Source organism: Rattus norvegicus, chromosome 2 (assembly GCF_021556685.1).
Source record: "Rattus norvegicus strain SHRSP/BbbUtx chromosome 2, alternate assembly SHRSP_T2T, whole genome shotgun sequence".
Lineage (NCBI taxonomy): Eukaryota > Metazoa > Chordata > Mammalia > Rodentia > Muridae > Rattus > Rattus norvegicus.
Genome location: NC_141535.1, coordinates 141,342,508 through 141,363,915, shown reverse-complemented (window position 1 = coordinate 141,363,915; position 21,408 = coordinate 141,342,508). Strand labels below are relative to the sequence as shown.

At 37.1% G+C, this 21,408-nt stretch overlaps 1 protein-coding gene across 11 annotated transcripts in view; it reads left to right on the top strand.

Moving 5' to 3' along the window:
• Positions 1-21,408, top strand: part of Nbea (neurobeachin) — a 576,469-nt gene that overhangs the window by 245,940 nt on the left and 309,121 nt on the right. For 8 of the 11 annotated variants that reach the window (NM_001427608.1, XM_087626792.1, XM_087626788.1 and 5 more), the window contains 1 exon segment: positions 11,451-11,578. The exons of 1 other annotated variant lie outside the window; for it this stretch is intronic. In NM_001427608.1, the coding sequence (NP_001414537.1) occupies positions 11,451-11,578 (128 nt within the window). 11 annotated transcript variants of the gene reach the window in all.

Genomic DNA, 21,408 nt, shown 5'->3' with positions numbered 1-21,408 from the left:
TTCTTGTCATACACTTGCTTGGTTAGAATCACACCAAGATATTTTATAGTATTTATGACTATTGTGAATGGTGTTGTTTCCCTAATTTCAATCTCAGCCCATTCACCCTTTGAGTAGGGGAAAGCTACTGATTTGATAGAGTTAATTTTATACCCCAACACTTTGCTGAAATTGTGTATCAGCTGTATGAGCTGTTCTGTAGAATTTGGGGGGTCTTTTATGTATGTATACTCTCATGTCATCTGCAAATAGTGACATCTTGACTTCCTCCTTCCCAATTTGTATCTCTTTGATCTCCTTTTGTTGTCTACTTGCTCTGGCTAGAACTTCAAGTACTATATTGAATAGATATGGGGGAAAGTGAGCAGCCTTGTCTTGTCTCTGATTTTAATGGGATGTTTTGAGTTTCTCTCCATTTCCTTTGATGCTGGTTATTGGTTTGCTGTATATTGCTTTTATTATGTTTAGGTATGGACCTTGACTTCCTAATCTAATACTTTGAGAATGGGTGTTGTATTTTGTCAAAGGCCTTTTCAGCATCTAATGAGATGATCATGTGGCTTTTTTTTCTTTCTAGATTGTTTATATAGTGGATTACATTGATGGATTTCGGTGTATTGAACCATCCCTGCATTCCTGGGATGAAGTCTACTTGATCATGGTGAATGATGGTTTTCATGTGTTCTTAGATTTGGTTTGAAAAAAAAATATTTTTTTCATCTATATTTATGACGGAAATTAGTCTGAAGTTCTCTTTCTTTGGATTTTTCCTTCCATGAGTATGTAGGGTCCTTCCCAATCTTTTTTGGATAATTTTGGTTGAAAGTCTATTCTTTTTGGATATTAGAATGACTACTTCAGCTTGTTTGTTAGAAGCATTTGCTTAGAAAATTTTTTTCCAGCCTTTTCCATTGAAATAATGTCTGTCTTTGACACTGAAGTGTGTTTCCTATATGCAGCACAGTGCTCCATCCTGTTTATCTGTCCAGTCTATCTGTCATTTTGGAATTGAGTCCATTGATGTTGAGAGATATTAGGGACCAATGATTGCTACTTTCTATTATTTTTGTTGTTAGATGTGGAATTAATTTGTTTGCTTCTCTTTTTTTCTTCTTTTTTAAAAAAAATTAGATATGGTTCTTTATTTACATTTCAAAATGTCATTCCCTTTCCTGGTTTCCTGTCCATAAACCCCTTATCCCCTACCCCTACCCAATAAGGGTGTCCCTCCATCCACCCCCCCTACAACCCTCTGACATTCCCCTGGACTGGGGGTCCAACCTTGGCAAGACCAAGGGCTTCCCCTTCCACTGGTGCTCTTACTAGGCTATTCTCTGCTACATATGCAGTTGGAGCCCTGGGTCAGTCCATGTATAATTTCAGTAGTGGTTTAGTACCTGGAAGCTCTGGTTGGTTGGCATTGTTGGTCTTATGGGGTTGCAAGCCCATTCAGCTCTTTCAGTCCTTCCTCTAATTCCTCCAATGGGAGTCCCGCTCTCAGTTCAGTGGTTTGCTGCTAGCATTCGCCTCTGTATTTGTATATCTGGTCCCTGTCAGCATGCACTTCTTAGCCTCATCAATCTTTTCCAGTTTTGGGATATATATATATATATATATATATATATATATATATACATATATACATATATACATATATACATATATACATATATACATATATATCACATGTGGCAGGCTCTGAATGGCCATTCCTTCAGTCTCTGTTCCAAACCTTGCCTCCATATCCCTTCCTATGGATATTTTTGTTCCCCGCATCAAGTGCGGATGCTCCCACTCCTTCTTGAGCTTCCTGTGGTCTGTGGATTGCAGCTTGGGTAATTCGAGCTTTTGGGCTAATATCCACTTATCAATGAGTACATACCAAGTGTGTTTTTCTGTGATTGGGTTACCTCTCTTAGGATGATATTTTCTAGTTCATTCCGTTTGCCTATGAATTTCATGAAGTCATTGTTTTTGTTAGCTGAGTAGTACTTCATTGTGTAGATGTTCCACATTTCTTGAATCCATTCCTCTGTTGAAGGGCATCTGGGTTTTTTCCAGCTTCTGGCTACCATAAATAAGGCTGCTATAAACACAGTGGAGTATGTTTGTTTGTTGTATACTGGAGCCTCTTTTGGGTATATGCCCAGGAGAGGAATAGCTGGGTCCTCAGGCAGTGGAATGTCCAATTTTCTGAGGTACCTCCAGACTGATTTCCTGTGATTGTACCAGTTTGTAATCCAGCAATGGAGAAGTGTTCCTCTTTCTCCAAATCCTCGCTAGCATCTGCTGTTGCCTGAGTTTTTGATCTTAGCCATTCTGGAATCTCAGGGTTGTTTTGATTTGCATTTCCCTGATGACTAAGGATGTTGAACATTTCCTTAGGTGCTTCTCGGCCATTTGATATTTCTCAGCTGAGAATTCTTTGTTTAGCTCTGTACCCCATTTTAAAATAGGGTTATTTGGCTCTCTGGAGTCTGACTTCTTGAGTTCTTTGTATATTTTTTATAGTAGCCTTCTATCAGATGAAGGATCGATCTGTAAAGATCTTTTCCAAATCTGTTGGTTGCCATTTTGTCCTAATGACAGTGTCCTTTGCCTTACAGAAGCTTTGCAGTTTTATGTTGTTCCATTTGTTGATTCTTGATCTTAGAGCATAAGCCATTGGTGTTTTGTTCAGGAAATTTTCCCCAGTGCCCATGTGTTCAAGACTCTTCCCCACTTTTTCTTCTATTAGTTTGAGTGTTATATGGAGGTTTGATGTGGAGGTCCTTGATCCACTTGGACTTAAGCTTTGCATAGGGTGATAAGCATGGATCGATCTGCATTCTTCTACATCCTGACCTCCAGTTGAACCAGCATCATTTGTTGAAAATGCTATCTTTTTGCCATTGGATAGTTTTAGCTCCTTTGTCAAAGATCAAGTGACCATAGGTGTGTGGGTTCATTTCTGAGTCTTCAATTCTATTCCACTGGTCTATCTGTCTGTCTTTGTACCAATACCATGCAGTTTTTATCACTATTACTCTGTAATACTGCTTGAGGTCAGGGATGGTGACCCCCAGAAGTTCTTTTGTTGTTGAGAATAGTTTTCACTATCCTGGGTTTTTTGTTATTCCAAATGAATTTGCAAATTGCTCTTACTATCTCTATGAAGATTTGAGTTGGAATTTTGATGGAAATTGCATTGAATATGTAGATTGCTTTGGGGAAAATGGCCATTTTTTCTATATTAATCCTGCCAATCCATGAGCCTGGGAGATCTTTCCGTCTTTTGAGATCTTCTTCAATTTCTTTCTTCAGAGACTTGAAGTTCTTGTCATACAGATATTTCACTTGCTTGGTTAAAGTCCCACCAAGATATTTTATATTATTTGTGACTATTGTGAAGGGTGTCTTTCCCTAATTTCTTTCTCAGCCTGTTTATCCTTTGAGTAGAGGAAGGCTACTGATTTATTTGAGTTAATTTTATACCCAGCCACTTTGCTGAAGTTGTTTATCAGCTTTAGTAGTTCTCTGGTGGAACTTTTAAGACCACTTAAATATACTATCATATCATCTGCAAATATGTATCCCGTTGAACTGCTTTCGTTATCTGACTGCTGTGGCTAGGACTTCTAGTACTATATTGAATAAATAAGTAGGAGAGAGTGGGCAGCCTTGTCTAGTCCTTGATTTTAGTGGGATTGTTTTTTTCTCTTCTTATGGGTTTGTTCTGAGAAGATTTCTTGCTTTTTCTTTGGTGTAGTTTCACTCCTTGTGTTTGAGTTTTCCTTCTATTATCCTCTATAGGGCTAGATTAGTGGAAAGGTATTGTTCAAATTTAGTTTTGTCTTGGAATATCTTTGTTTCTCCATCCTTGGTAATTGAGAGTTTCGGTGGATATAGTAGTCTGGGCTGGCATTTTTGTTCTCTTACAGTCTGTATGACATTTGCCCAGGATATTCTGGTCTTTAGAGTCTCTGTTGAGAAGTCTGGTGTAATTCTGATAGGTCTGCCTTCATATATTACTTGACCTTTTTTTCCTTGCCACTTTCAATATTATTTATGCTCTGCATTTGGTGTTTTAATTATTATGTGACAGGAGGAATTTCTTTTCTGGTGCCACCTGTCTGGTGTTCTGTAGGCTCCTGCTATGTTAATGGGCATCTCTTTCTTTAGGTTAGGGAAGATTTCTTCTATAATTTTGTTGAAGATTTTTCCTGGACCTTTGAGTTGGGAATCTTCACTCTCTTCTACACCTATTATTCTTAGGTTTCATCTTTATATTCCTGTATTTCTTGAGTTATTTGAGTTAGGAGCTTTTTTGCTCTTTGTGTTTTCTTTGACTGATGTATCAATGTCTTCTCAGGTGTCTTCTACGCCTGAGACTCTTCTGTCTCTTGTATTCTGTTGTGCTGTCTTGTGTCTGTGACTCCTGATCTCTTCCCTAGGTTTTCCATCACCAGGGTTGTCTCCCCTTGTGTTTTGTTTAATGTTTCTATTTCCATTTTTAGATCCTGGATATTTTTGTTCAGTTCCTTCACCTGTTTGATTATATTTTCCTGTATTTCTTTAAGGGATTTATGTGTTTCCTCTTAAAAGCTTCTACTTATTTACCTGTTTTGTCCTGTATTTCTTTTAATGGTATTATTTATGTCCGTCTTAAGTCCTCTATCATCATCATGTGATGTGAATTTAGATCTCAATCTTGATTTTTCTGGTGTGTTGTAGTATTTGGGGGCTTAAAAACTGCGTTCTGGTGATGCCGGTGGTGTTGGCTTCTGCTGCTCATGCTCTCCTGTTACTTCTCCCGATCTGGTTATCTCTGGTGGTAACTGGCCACACTGTCTTTGTCTGGATCCTGGTCCTCCTATTATCCTATGATCCTGTGATCCTGTGACCCTGGATGTATTATAACTCCTGGGGCTTGAGCTTCCTCTGGGGGTGCACGGGGATGCTGAGTTGTTGGGGATCCAGAGCAGAGAGGGGCATTACTCTGGGCACAGATGCAAACTAGAAGGAGAGTGCGTCTCTGGCTTCGTGGGCTATCTGCGTCCCTGGGTCCTGGTGGGGTCCTTGTTACACCAGGAATTAGGGCAGGATTTTAGTCCCACCTGTGATCCTGGATGTGTCTGTACACCTTGGGGGTAGGGGGTCAACTGTTCCTGGGATGTGGGCTGAATGGATGCGGATCCAGAGTAGAGGCTCTGCTTCAGGCACAGGTACAAACTGGAAGGAGCTCGGGTCTCTGGCCGGGTGGGTTACTTGCTTTTCTTTTTCTTATAAAGCATTATCACAAATGGCAATCCCTTTCCTTCCTTTTTAAAAACTTGTCCATTATTTTCTTATTTAAACTGGGATTTCTTATACATGGTATCAGTAGATCTTATATAAAACCTGACAGTCATTGTATTTTAATAACTAAATCTGGATAGTTTCTTTTTAATGTAAGGAATGATTTGGAAACTATCACTTTTGTGGTTTTAACTTTCTCTTCTTAATTTTTTTGCCCTCTAGTACTTGTACTGGGTTCATGGAGTTTTCATTTCCTTTCTCCCAGCTTCTCTCTATTGTTGATTTATTTATTGTTTCTTTCACCTTAAATATTGAAAGTTTTTAACATTGTTTTTAAAATAGCACAATTGTGTAGTATTCTTTTCTTATAATGGTTACTCTTATGACCCTTGATGCTAATTCATCATGCATCTTCCTTCTAATAGTTGGATGGTTATGACAAGAGATAAGCCCTTACCAATCGTCCATTGTGCTGTGTGGTTTCATCCTTAGCATGCTAATCAAACCAAACCAAAATAGGTACATAAATCCAAAGGAATGGTTTTCCCCTTGATTGTATTTACTTATCCAGCACTCTTAATTTATGTAAATGTAGGGTTCTTTGTCAGGAATCATTCTCTATACTGGAAGAACTTCTTCACACCACTCAAGGTAACGATAGATATTTCCCCAATATTTCTTGTTTTTTAAAAGCCCCCAGTTTTGCTTTCTTTTCATAATGACTTTGTGAACAGGTAGAAAGTTGTTGGCCTCTGTTTTTTGGAAATAGATTTGAAATATACTTCATTTCTTGTGTTCAGGCTAATGTTTTTCTGAAGAGGATTGCAAAATTTTTCTTTGTTCTTCATATAGTATTGCAATAGTTTATTATGACAAGTTTGGGTTATTTACTATTAAAATTCCACTTGGTGTTTTATGTCTTTTGAGTATGTGCTTTTGGTTACATTTAGTCTTTGTGGAAAATTTTTTACTGATAACCGTGCATTTCTTTTGTTGTATCTTTCATTTTCTTAGTTTTGTGTTGTGACCATATTAAATTCATAGAAATCAAGAATTTCATAACAACATCTTTTGATTAAATTCCTCAATTCTCCAGGCTGCAAGTCTAACACTTTCACACTGGCCTCATAGCTAGACCAGTTTCTTATGAAGACTGGTATCTACTTTCAGACTATTAAGGCTGTGAACATATTCAACTTCTCATCATACCGGACTCATGGATCTGTTGCTTTCCTTGTTGTCCATCAGGGATGATCTTGGCATTTAGCACTCTGTCCTCTTTTCCTGCATTTAACTTGCTATACTCTGAACCCGTAATGTCTTAGGGACTTTTCATACTGAGGAGGTTACAGTCCCTGTTCCGACTCCTCTTTCCTTCTTCTTCCTTCTCAGTGCTTCCTGGAACCACAGAAGTGTTCACCTTTTATAGCAATGTGTTTAAACAGAGCTGCCTACATGTTAATCTACCTGTCTCAATGTACATACAATTAATTTGGCTTGAAACAGATTTGACATGAAACAAATCTGTGTGTTTCAGAGACTCTCAGTACTCTGTTGTGCCTTCTGCAGTCATAGACTGCTATTCTTTTACTGAGTACTTGTGTCCAGTGTTCAAGGAACTGGGATCCTTATTCTGCTTCAGACACATTCTCAGTTATGGACTGCCTTGCCTGATAGATAGAGCGCCTCACATGGATTCTAACTCCTTCAATGATGAAATCTTGAAATACTGTCTCAGGATGTTTCATATTGTTTTTCTGTTCCTACACTAGCAGTGTATAGGCTTCCCTTTCTGTCCTGAATTGACAGAATTGATGGCTTTGCCACAGCCTTCATGAAGCTGTTAACCCTGTTCTCTGGAGGAGATAGAAGAAGGGTCTAGACTGTGCTTTATGCTTTCTTGCTGTAGTTATTGTAACATCTCAGCTTGCAGAAGAAGCGGAGGAAGTTTTCTTCATCTCATATATTCTGTCCAATCTTTTCACCAAATGGTGAGTGACATCGAGTGAGACAGCCTCCCTTCTGGGGCATGCACTTCACAGTCCTGCTCTTCTCTAAAGGCAGGGGCATCACTGAAACAGCTACTGTGGCATTATTCTCTATGAATAACTAGATTTTTAGGATGTTATTTCTATATCAGAGATCTAAAACAAATTCTCTTGGCCCTTTATGTCACTGGACTTGAGCCCCATTAATGCTTTGGTCTCACTATAGAGAAATTTGGTGACATTTTGACAACTAGTTGACTTGAAAAGACAGCTGTGTTTGCATGTTCATATGTTTCCTTTCCATCCACCAAACATCCAAATCACAATTAACAAAAGTGCACTCCAAAAGCTTTCATAATTACTTAAAAACATTCTAAACTATCAAGTTTCATAATTACTTAAAAACATTCTAAACTATCAAGTTTCTTAAAAAGTATTTATTTGAAATTTAGTTTACATCATAAAGTAATGAACTTCTTATATAGAAAAATTCTGTTCAGCCCCAGATTTTTAATCTTGAATAATGCTATTTTCTTAATATGTACAATGTGCTCTTAAAGTATGTATTATTCTAATTAGAAGAAATTGGGAGAAATGTTAGATTTATATTTTACAATATCATGGAAAAATCAAATAAGCACACTTTATCCCCAGCACGATGTTTTGCTTAGTGGTGGCAACCCTAGAAACTTACAGCTTAGAAACTGTTTAACTGTATGTTACTGACTCCACAGTTTCTGATCTGTTTGCCCATCAGCTCCAGTATGCTTACTCATGTTTCATAGCCATAATTGAACGAAAGCCTGATAAAATGTTTAGAGCCAGTGCTTGTCAGTTCCTAGTCATAACATGTAGTTGATTAAACAGCATTAGATGACTTTTCTTCCATAATGCCCCCTTTCTACGCATTTTTTAAAAACAAACCATTTCATTTTTCCTATGCCTACATTCCCTAGTTCATATAGGAACATTAATTGGTAAAATGTGTGTACCACAGAATTTCCAAATTGAATTACTTCCTATCTGCTGTATATCTTGAGTACATTTCTTTACGATTATAATAATGAAGTTTAGTAAAAGAAAATTAATAATGTGTATAAAGTCTAAAATGAGTTGTAATCTCAAGTTTTCTAGGAAAACAGCATAGAGGAAGTATGCTTTTTGTCTGTTTATACATCTCCTACTCTGCTAGTATTCTTCTTCATTCAACATGACCTTGGCTATAGCTTGAGGTCAAATCTTGTTTAGAAACACTTCTGTTGTATTGTAGTCATGGTTTTTAGATACTGTTTTCTCCCATGGCCTAATTGTGTTTTATTTATATAAAATTTTTAGAAGACACTGCATTATTTTAAACGGATAAAAAATAAAGTAGCAGCTGGGTATAGTGGCACACACCCTTGATCCCAACACTTGGGACAAGTGATCTCACAAGGGACAGGCAGATCTCTCTTTGTTCAAGGCCAGCCTGGTCTATATACTGAGTTCCAGGACAGCCAGAGGTACATGGTGAGACTGTGTCTCAAGACAGACAAACAAACAGGAAAGTAAATAAGCAAGAATCTAATTTGGGGTAAAAAAAAAAAAACAGTATTAAGCACTTGTGCTTCAGATCCCCATGTTTTGTTAGATATTATATCTATAAACTCTCCTCTGAAGCACCATTGCCTCATACCTCATTCAAGGGTTTTATTTTCCTCTCTTTAGTAATTTTGTTAAAATAGTTGATAAATCGCTTCAGTTCTGAGCATTATTTTTATATGGAAATCAGCGGTGGTCTTTGCTAAGGGTTTATGCTGACTATCCATAGAAATAGCCAAGTTCGAAGTAGCCACTGATCTGGCCTGGCTATCTTTACATTATCACTAGTGATGCGTGTATCATTAGTGTCAGTCAGGGAAAGAAGGGAAAAGGAGAGTGAAGGCAGAGACTCAAACAGTTCTTGTTCTAGTCCACAGATAACTTCTGTATTTCGGCCAAAACTTTTCTAAAGTGTAAATGAAAGGCTGTGGGGACTGTTCTGTAGTCACTGCCCTTTTAGAGTCTGTGCATCTACTGAATTTTTTTTTATAAAGGAATTAACCTCTTCAGAAAACTGAAAAATTATGACTCCCCCTAAAGTAAATAAAAGTATTCTGTTTTGTGCTCAAAGGTATTTTCTGTTTGGTAGATGGTGTTTGTTTGTTTGTTTGTTTGTTTGTTTGTAGTCTTATGCTATAGCTCAGTTTGATCTAGAAATTGCCATCTCCTGCCCCATGCCCAGCAATTCCTTTATTTTGTCTTTGAGAAAAACTATTTACAGGATTGAAAGCCATAGAGTTCCCCTAAGTTACCATTTCTTTGTTCCCTGTCAATAGTTTTCTTCCGTGTACCATGAAATCTGAACAGGTCATGCTATGCTGTTCTCCAGGAAGAAGAGAATGTTAGAAGAGAAGTGCAGGCCCAGCACCTGCCAATCTTTATCTGCCGCACAGTGACAGGGCTCTAAAGAGGAACTTTATGTCTGTTCTACTTATTTTAATAATAACATATGGATAAGCACATATTTTACCCTCTTTGAAAGACACACTGGGGGTAATCTGTAAATATCAATAGTAACCTGTCAGTTTCCTCAGTGTACAAAGGGATAGTAATACTTGTACACAGTGTACTTGTGATGTGTGATAAGAAAATCTAGTAGTATGGTTTGATGATAGATAGAAACCTCCAGAATCTTGAATTTCCCATTTCTGTGTGCTCATTAATGTTAATCTGAAATACAACTCAATATTAGTGCTTCTTTTCAATATTGGCTTTAGAAGATATTAATTATCTAGATAAATCTCATTTCTCTGATTGTAATTCCTACTTATGATTCCATTGTAGATAGAATTACCTTAGTTGAGGAGTTATAGGAAATGACTCTTCTGAAGAAAAAGAATAAGAGCTGCAAAAAATGGCTGTATTGCCGGATAGAAAATATGAAAGAAAATTTACAGTGATGGTGAGAATTCAGAGGCTTGAGGTCCTACTCTTCACCTTTTGGGTTAATCCTTCCTTAGCATCCGTTTCTCTTTAGAAGTGTCAGAGTGGTCCCTCGTCCAAAACTTACACACACACTCTAATGCTACAACTGTATGGTCATTCAGAAATGAGTGACAATGACGAGCAGTCTGTGTCAGCAGGCTCTGCAGTGAGTCTGCCTCATCCCATAGCTGGAGGGCCTGTCTAAGGTACACACACACACACACACACACACACACACACACACCACTGTTAACACCTCATGCTATCTGCACATCTCACAGTGCACTCATCCAGTGTTATTCTGAACTTTATTTTGTTTAATGTATCAGAGCCATATTTTACAAGAATACATATGAGTGGGTTTCATGCAAAATATCTCTTACAAAACTAGCATTATGTACCTCTCACTGTGTGCTGGGTGCTTTTTTGCTCAGGTTTTAGGGCTTAGCTGATTAATCCTCAGTGGGCAGATAATAGGATGATCATTCTTCAGAAAAGCAGAGCTGATGTACATAATGTCGGGTAGCATAGTCTATGGCCCAGCCAGGATTCCCGGTTGACCAATCTTTCTCACCACTTACTTCTATGAAAAATAGATCTATAGCCAAAATATTAACCTGCCTAATGAAAAAATAGTTTCCTCTTCTATTTTTTTCTTTTACTTACAACATGTACCTGCAAAGCAACTGCTTAAACTGCATACTGAGCAACATAAACACTATTTCAGCAATTAAGAAAGTAAATGGGCTTAGGAAATGAAAAATGTTACTTTAATACAAGTCATGTGACTTCCAGTAACTTCTTTTGTTATCCAACTTTTACAGGAAATGTTTCTTGAAAACAGGAGTTTAAATTCTTTGTAAGTGGTCTAGTGATGAAAGCTATTTCACATTGAGGATGCACAGAGATAGAAGAGTTCATTTCTCCTAACATTCTTAGATCTGTAGCAGTGTCTTTGGCCCCTTTCCTTAGTGGAGTTGCTCTCATTCAGCTTCAGCCTGCAGAGTAGACACCTCTCAGTACAAAACTGTGTCCCTTCCATATGAAACTTCCTGTTTTCCATGGGCTAGAACTGGACTTCGACTGTGACTTATTATAAATATTTTAATTTAGAACTAAAGTTTATTTGGCATTTATATTGAATTATATTTACTAGTCTTTGTGTCTTAATTTCAACAGCATCACTGCAAAACTTGAAAGAGCTTTAGAAAAAGTTGCTCCTCTTCTTCGTGAAATTTTTGTAGACTTTGCCCCATTCCTATCTCGTACACTTCTGGGCAGTCATGGACAAGAGCTATTGATAGAAGGTATGATCTCTCTATGTTCTACATATTTTACTTTCATGCAATGTACCTATTAATCATGGCATAGCCTGTGCATTTGAAAAGATATGTATTGCCAATAGACGTTAAAGATACCATGGCTGAGACTCTCATGGGACTTTGTGTGTGTGCTTCCTTCTCTTCACTTCTTTTAAAACTAGTATCAATGACAGCTCCATGAGGGACTTTGAAAGGCCTTAGAATGGGCAGCAGTGGCTCTTCAGTCTCAGTCTTACTAGCAGCACTGTCTATCCTTTCACCGGACAGCACTTATTAAGCATAGGTTTTGTAACATTCCCTGCTGTTCTGAGAGCCAAGAGTTTTTCAAATGACTTTTCTTACCTATATGATGCTTTTATTGTGAGAAGCTGTAACCAGGAAGTCAGTAACAGTGTTGAGAATACTGAATGGGCACTTGATGAAGCTGTCATCTCCTCAATAGCAGCGTAAGTAATGAATGGAGATTTAATTTGTATCCCTGTGGTAGGAGAGGAGCTTTGAAAACTATAGCTAAATGAAGCTTTACTTCATTTAATAGTTTCAGTTTATGACTGTTTCTGAGCTTCATAAAGGAGAGATCAGCATCGAGATGACCCTGTAAATAAAAGGTTCTTTCATGCCATTTTAGTGGCCCTTGGACTTCGTATTTGTGGCTTCCACTTCCAGAAGCAAGGCCATTTTCCTGTTTGTTCTGGCTTGTTCTCTGCTTCCGCAGTGTTTCTATGAGGCAAACGGTGATGGTCAATGTCCTGTTTATTTCTATTGTTTACTCTATGGCCTTTGGGAATTGCTGAGTTACTGTAAGATGGGTTATTTGGATGCAAATAAAACTGCATAATGCATATAAAATTTCCAAACAAGGTGGCATCGTAGGAGAACAGGAGAATATCCATGTCTTTTGACTGAAGCAGCATGGATTAGAAAGTACCCAGAGAGAGGTGATCAATCTTTGCTTCACCTTGAGTAATTGGTGGCTGTCACAGTGGGAGAAGTGGAAAGTCACTGTTGCTGTCATTACTTCCAGCCACAAAGTGAAGTAGGAAGTGTCGCAGGGATCACGACTGAGCATCTGAATAAGCTGTGCCTTAAACTCATTCCCATACAAACTTGAAAACCTCCCCTTGCCCGCAGACTGTGCTTCCTCTAGGTGCACTGTTTGATATGTGTGTAATCCATCGAACAGTGAATGTGTGTCTCCTGGATGCACTGACGCACCTGTCCTGAGTACCATGATGGAAGGACCAGTGCACCCCTCAGGGAGCTAACAGTCAGGTGGGCAAAACCTATCTGGAGGATTTGCGTGGCAGAGCACTGTGAGGTCAAGTGCTGGATGGCCATGGGCCTTTCTGCTGGAATTAGAAGCAAGTGCATTGCTCAGCTTAGTGCTGCCTGCTCTCGGAGACTCTCACCTTCACAGAGTTTTGAAATGTTCCTTTGCTTCTGTTTACTTCCCGTGACAACCCAGTACTGTCCTATGATTTCTGGACAGGGTTCGAGCCAGATAAACCATTAGATATTAGATATCTCTAACTGGATACCCCAAGGTACCCCAAACTCACTTTGAAAACTTTAGTAACCTTCTCCCTTAGATTTTCTTATAACATTACTCGATTGTTTTGTTACTAATATCACTATTAATGTGTAAACATTTGAAAAATATCTAATTGCTTTTTAAGTTGTTTCTCTTCTACTTAATATAGAAATTTGGTAAGAAGTAATACTTTTTGAAAATACTAATTTGAAACCTAGTTCTTCAAACAATACTTCAAATATTATATCAGTACTATATAATACAGCTTGAGCTGTAAGAAAACTTATTAAAATGTGGTATGAATGTTATCTTAAGTAAAATGTAGATTTTTAATGGGGCTACTGCTTGATGGTGGATTCTTTTCAGTTCCTTAATTCTTTTGAGTATATTCTCCTAAGGAGCAAAAAAGCTGGTATTTATACTTTCATATTTTTGTAACAAAGTCTTATTTTAAAATTTCAATAAATATTAATTGAAGATGAATGTAAATATTTTCTCACATCCTGTACAACAATGAGAGTATTTTTCTCTGATTATATGTACCTTTTTCTAAAGTTTACACAAATTAGAAATGTTGATTGAAGATATAGTAAAGGGAGAAAAGTTATTAATATAATAATGCTTTGTAATGGGTCTATGTTGTTTATATCCAATCACAGATTTTACATGACATGTTAAGGAGCCAGCATATCAGCAACACTAGAATATTAAAAATTATAAGGCTCATGTATGAGGTTCCATCTTGTGGAGTGGACCGTAATTCAAATAAGATACTGGCTGGCTATTCCCACAAGCTCCAATCTACCGTTGTCTTTGTGTATCTTGCAGACAAGACCCATTTTAGATCAAAAGGTTTATGCGAGTATTCGTGCTAACTTCCTAAAGAACAGATGCGGAAGTATATCTTCAGAGATAACTGTTGTGTAGGAGGCTAGAAAAGGACTATTGCCAATCATCAAAGTAGGGGATATGTTTGATCAGTTGAAAGAATAACTTCAGACTAAAAATACACAATAAGCACGTATGTGAGGACTTGAACTTCTTCCTGATCACACACGTATATGTACAGCTGCCCAGCTGCCTGACATTTTTTGCCCAGTTTATCTTCTGAGAACTTAAACTCTGATCTGTAGTATGCTTTTGGTGATCTTTTCCTTCTGTGATCATCATTAAAATGAATCTGGATTTTTTTTTAAGTTCACGTTACTGAGTCTATAATGAAAAATCTAAAAAGATTATTCCCAGTTACTATTTTAACTACTATAATTTGTAGCCTTCTTTCCAGAATTTTCACTTCCAGATACCTGGACATTTTTTTTACACATATTACACATACCTGGACATAGTTTTTCTGTAGTCAAAATTACAAATATGCAGTTCTTACAGTTTTATATAATAATCAGATCTGTCCTTGCTAATGTAAAAATGGCATTTCTTTATAACAGGAAGGTAGGAAGTAGATCTTTAAGTTGTAGATTTTGTTTTTAAATGTCATTAGTCAAGGAAATGAATTGTTGATAACCTTAATCCATGATCCTGCAAATGACCTATCTAGTTCATGTATTTAGGAATTACTCTTCTGTAACAAAATGAAGTTCATATCTGCCAGAATTTGGTTCTTAGTTTCCAGGTTCATCTAGTCTCCTTTTTCTTGATGTAGGCAGCTGGTAAGCATATAAGCAAGCCATAGGTCATGTATCTTTGTTTTTGTTTTCCTTATTGTATATAGAATTGTTTCCCTTTTACACGGGTTTCTCTTTCTTTTATATCAATAAACCTCTCTTCCTTTTAGATAAAGTTCTCTTCATTTCACATGGAGTCCTCTTCCTTTCCTTCCATTCCTCAGTTATCCTCATCCTTTGACCCCTAAGACAGAGACTTTAAGTCACTCTGTTCAGTGTGTCTGTGGGACTTTATATTTCTATTAATAGAAATATTTTCATTCAAGAATAAAAAGTTTGCGTTGCCATTGTCTCACATAAATTTTATTACATAATTAATATCCAGTATTTACCCTTTTTACTAGAATGAACACTGTTTTTAACAACTGACATTTTTGGGAGAGGTAAAATTGGGAAATAAGAGGAGCTAGGTAAAATGGTGTGTTCTTTTAAGAATTCTTGCTGTTGATCTGCGGCTGTCCTTACCTACCCATGAGTTCTCTACTTTCTTCTTGACTGCTCTCTGCCCTACCAGATAGATGTGCATGTTGTCTCCTGTTCTCCCTTGTTTTTCATTGGGGGATCAAACCCAGGATCCGAGGTGTGCCCAGGGAGTGCAGTAGCACTGAGCTCATCTCTGGCCGCCACACCCTCATTCACACCCTCATCCGTCCATTGCCCTCCATCTTAATATGACATCCAGCTATCTTAGAAAATTGTCAGACAGTTGTGAAGAAGCCAGGGAAATTACAAAATCAACTCTTCATCTTCTTAGCCATTGATTATTTCTGTTTGAAAGATTGCTTACCATGAATAAATCTTGTGGCTTTTGACTTCATGATATGTGTATGTCTTACAGAAGCAAATCTGAATTTTTGTAACTGAAGTTTTAAGAGAAGAAAATGATTGTTTATATAATAAAATATATTTGACTTGTATTGGTTGGATGTTGTGTGTTTGGTTTTCTTCCTACACATATAGTTGCTCAGATTTTCTCTACAACAGCTAATCATGGATACTTTCAGCTGTGTTTGTTATTTCCATGCAAGCTAAAACAAGATTCATTTTCATATCTATCACTGTTATTCACAGGCTTTATTACTCTTACTATGTGACTCCAGAGCAAACACTAATGTTGATTGTATTTTGCCTTTGGTGGACAAGACGTAGTTATTCAAACTTTACATGGCTTCCTTTAAAATGTTCAAATTCTATAGGAACTACTGTGTAAAAGTCAGAGTAGGTATGGATCCAAGTTCAAAATCCACACCAAAGATGACAAAAATTGAGGGAGCAGAATCGTTAGGTCTGTGTGGCTTGCCACAGCAATGAAACCAGAAAGCTAGGGAGATGGCTCATTGTGTCCATAAAGCGTGAGGAATAGAATGTGCATTCCCAGACCCTGTATCAGTGCCAGGTGGGTGTGGCATCCTGCTTGTGAATATAGTGCTAGGAAGTAGAGGCAGGGAATTCCAGGAGCAAACTAGCTATCTAGACTAGCCATGTGAGAGAGCTCTGACCTCAGTTGAGACTCTGCCTCAGTGAATAAGGGCTCTCACTTACTGTTGTTCATCCTCTGTTATCTGCCTTTACCTCCCACAGGTCTATAGAGTTGTTACAGTTCCAGTGACAGCTTGTGGTCCACTCCTTGGGGACACTTTTAATCGTTTATATCGCTTCACTCTGAAAACACTCTCAAACCTTGTCTCTCCCCATCGCTTGTTATACCCAGGACCACTTAGAAAATCCAATCCTTATTCAACCCACCTGAACCTGAACAGGTACAGGTCAGTGACCTTTAGGATCTTGTTTTAAAATGAAAACATAAATTACCACATGGTTTTAATTGTAATAATATCTGCATCATTGTTGATTGCTAGCTTATCAGTGACTGTTATTTTTAAAAAGTAAAATGTTTCCAATGAATAAACTGGAGAATAACCCAGGAAGACTCTCTAACCTCAGACTTACATACACATACAATCTGCTTCTCAGCACCTTATATGTATGTGTGCTTTTTACAGATGTCAGCATGCATACATATGCACACCCACACCATGAACACATTTTTATTTTTGACACTTTATAAATAATACAGAACCAGGATATCACCCAAAGGTTAGGTTGGGAAGGGAGAGAAACAGGGAGCATGGGAAGATAGAGAAGAAGGGAGAGAGAAGAGAAGAGAGGAGGGAAGTTTAAAGTGTGTGTGTGTGTGTGTGTGTGTGTGTCATCTGTCTGTCTGTCTGTCTGTCTGTCTGTCTGTCTGTCTTTGAAATACTCATTTCAATGCCTTGTCCTACTGGGGTACAAAATAACCCTGAGAAACCACTGTTCATTATTAGCATTATTTAAATTCACTTCAGAACTTAAAATGAAGTAGTCAGGGTAACATAATTGCTATAAGACAAAACTCTCTTTAGTTTCCTAGGATAGGAGGGGATGTAGTCTGACTTTAGGTAGCCTAGAAATGATTCAGGAAATTCAATAATGAAGGCCACCACCCCTTTTTACTCAAAACAACTTCATAGTCTCTGGTTTCTGCAATTCTCTGTCTTCTCACCAAACTAGCTTCTGTGGCATAGTCATCAAAATGGGGCCCATCACAGCCCCGACTATGTTTTCTTCTAATGGGAATGTCTTTCATCATTTGCCTAGAGGCATAACATAGAGTCTGAATGGCTCAGATGCTTTTGTTCTTTTTGGCTTAGTTTTTTGTTTCCACTAAAATCAATTTAATTCTGGATAGGAGTAGGATAACTAAGGACGAGGGCTGATTTTTTTTTTCTTTTTTTCGGGAACTGGTGACCGAACCCAGGGCCTTGTGCTTGCTAGGCAAGCACTCTACCACTGAGCTGAATCCCCAACCCCAAAGCTGATATTTTTAAAGAGCTCACATAAATGGAAACATTTGGAAGGAAATACAGTAATGTAGAAAGTCTAATTTGAATGACATCAATAATTGTTTATTAAAATTCATTGTGTAAATCCTTAGAGTTCCCAGGAGTGCCATTCTTAGAAACATGATGATATGCCATGAAGTGTCCACCTCCTTCAGAGGAGGTGTTGGTGGACTGTTAGAGGAATAGGCCCTGTCTCGAAGGTATGTGGGATCTGTGGCCACAGGATGAAAACACTGTATCTAGTTGTATTTTTATTTTATAGAAAAATTCTGTGCTAAAATGTGATTTCTTCCTTTTCCCCTTGGGTGTGATATGCATGTGTGTGCACATTTAGCCTTTGCTTGTGTGAGGACATGCACATGGAGGACTAGAGAACATCACCCTACCACCTCATTCACTGAGGCAGGGCTTTTGGTTTGATTCAGAGTCACCATCTGTCTACTCTCTAGCCAGTTTGCTCTGAGCAACCTCCTGTCTCTGTCTCTTCAGCACCGAGATCTGGCTGACATGCCCACCCAGCATTCTGTGGATTCTAGGGATCAGAACTCTGGTCCCTGTGTTTTCAGGGCAAGTATTTTAACCATTGAGCCATCTCCTAATGCTAATTTTTTTGTTTTGATTCGCGTTTTAAATTGCCATACTGGAAATAACTAATTCAACTACATTGCAGTTGGGAAGATATTATGTTATTAACATCAGTAATAAAAAAGACGTGTAGGAGATAAATGTTCCTATTGGCCCCATATTGGGTTCTGTGATTCACCCAGTTAGCTGCAGAACATGATGTTTATTCGTATCTGGAGCAGACCATAGGAAGCAAATGAGCCTTTAAGAAATTGAGTCTGTAGATCCTTAGTGGAAAACTCTGAAGGTGAACTTGAAAATGTGAGTTAAAAGAAGAGATCACTGCACTATAAGAGCTGATTGCAGGGCTGCTGTGGTTATGTCAGCATGGCTAAGAGGTATTCAGACCCTCGTAAGAAATGAACCACAGCCCTCTGGCAGAATGGGGTCCACACTGCGGAGCAACACCAGTGCATAGAATCAGCATTGAGCAATAGAAGGGCAAAAGGAATAGAGAAAAATCCAAATAAAAACCAGCCAGTTACGAAATTATCACATTTGTAAAAGCAAAGAACAGGTTTTATTTTATTTTTGTTTTGTTTTAATTTTTATTGTTTTGTTTCATTGATCATGGTTTTAAATATTTTATTCTATAGTCATTTGGCCCAATTCCATTTGGGAATTAGATGCTGAGAAGATTCATACCTCATGGGAAGAAGAGGAAGCTAAGCTGAAGTTAGTGGTAGCATAACCTACTAAAGACTGTCCCCCGGTGTCCTAACGTCATTTCACTAGATACCAAATGCTGAAGACTGCATCACTTCCTATGTGCCAAAGAATAGTGACAGCGTTTGGAAGAAACAGAAGAACCACACTCTAGTAAGAAGAAAGCACCATGGCAACACCTTAAAAACTGAAGAGAGAGGTCAAACGTTATGTAAAAAAATCACCTGAAATTTAAGAAAGCACATATTACATAAAGATAAAGGATATTAATTTTATGTATTATAGTAAAAATAGTGAGACTGAGAAAAAAAATCACCATATCAGAATCATGTTTAAATGAGCTAAAAGGATTCATAAGAGGTTGAAGGAGATGAAAGAGCTATTTAAATCAGAATTAAGCAATTTTAAATTTAGAGAAAGAAATTAGAAAGTAATTGTAAATAAAGAGAAAAATAATTGTTGACATGGACTTAGAAGAAATGAACATAAATAAGGCAAATCAAGGAAGGAACAATACACAGACCAAAGTGTCAGAAAGACAAGAAGGGAAGAGAACGAACAGGACATGTTTAGAATATCTAAATCATTAAAAATATATACTTTCCAATAAGGAAAACAAAATTAGGAGTAGTAATTCAGATTGTAGTGGAATCTTTTAATGAAGAGATTGGAAAATATATCCTCAAAGAAAATATTGCATCTCTGTGTAAATTAACCCAAAGTAAACTGTATTTATATCTATTTTTAGATTTTTTTATGAAGTTAAAAGAGAAATACTATGAATATTCATAAAATATATAGTAATTGACAAGTAAGGGAGAATCCAATTATCATGATTTTTTTAACATTTTTTTCCCTCCAGGAAAAAAGAATAAGAGATAAACTGGTTTTGTCTTCAACAACTACAAATAGTTAACATGCAAGAAATGAGGAAATAGTCTTTCCATCTCTCTCCCTGATGAATTTACAATAGTATTCAGAAAACACTGATTTGGGAAATGTTAATCCAGAGGCTCAAATATAGGTGTGTAGAGAAGACTTTAATCTTCAGAAACTGGTAAAGAGAAACATCAAGTTCTTACTTTCTCTGTCTCCATCCTTTGTAACCAGAGATTGCGGCAGGTAGGGTTATCTTTATCCTTATGAAATATATCATCTCATAAATGATGCAGTGTTAGGACATTGGGATAGTATTTGACATTCTTAAAAAATTACTAAATGTAAACAAGGCTTTCAACTTCACAAATAAGGGGAAACAAGGTGACAGTGAGAATGGGCAAAATATCTCGAACCAGAATTGAGTGAATGAATAATATGAATGCATACATAAACAAATGTCAGATTACACCATGGGAGTTCAGTCATCAGAATTTCTGTGGTCCAAATGCCTCAGTTTTCTCAAAATAAAGCATATGTCAGGGGAAAATGGATGTGTAGTTTAAGATTTAAAATAGATTAATAAATTAGTAGAACTAAGTTATTTATACATGAAACTATATAATTTAGGTTGTGAAGTTAAAAAGAGAAGGAAGGTGATTATCATAAAAGGATAATAGTTTAGTATAAAGGTGGAGAAGGTTTTAAGACCAACAACACACATGGAGATCTTTAGGGTAGTTGGAAAAAGTCAGTTTCTTTAGCTTTGTTGTGATTATGAGATCATTTGCTTCTATGTGCAATTTAACCTATTTTTGATAAAGATGTATTAAATTTTACAATTAGGAAATACCTCTCTGGTGCTAGGAATTGTTTGAGCCATAGAAATGCCATATGCCCGTTCTACCATTGATCTGTACTCTCATGTCACAGAGAAGCTAAGTAATCTTTCTGGAAAGGAAACTTACCATGAAGTTATTTCAGTGAGTGTTAAACTATCCATTTTAGGAAGTTTTCATTTAAACATCTAAAATTATTGTTGTAGAATTTAACAAGCCCTATTTTAAATTTTGCACTTGAACAAGAAATTAAAAATAACCAATTATAAAACTGAAACTCATGTTGGATTTAAAACACAGATTTCTGCATGACAGTAGATTATAGTAGCCAATATTATATAGTAGACAATATTATAGTAGCACCCCACCAGCATGTGATCACAGTATGTGACAGTGACAGATAATGCAGTAGAAGCCTCTGAGGAAGCAGAAGGGTAATTAGATCCTTCCCTCATTGAATACATAAAGACACTAGCAGGACATCTGAGAAACACAGCCTTAGATGCTTTAGATGATGGAACTGTGAGAAATAGTTCCTAAATTAGACATGAAAGATCAAGAGAGAGGGTTATATTCTGCATGCAAAAATTGATCACTTTAGTCCTATGTACCTTTCTCAATTGACACAGAAAAGTCTTGATCATTTGATACTTTCATTATAAAAAAAAGTACTCAGAAGAAAGGTAGATAAAAAAGGAACCTATCTTAACATAAT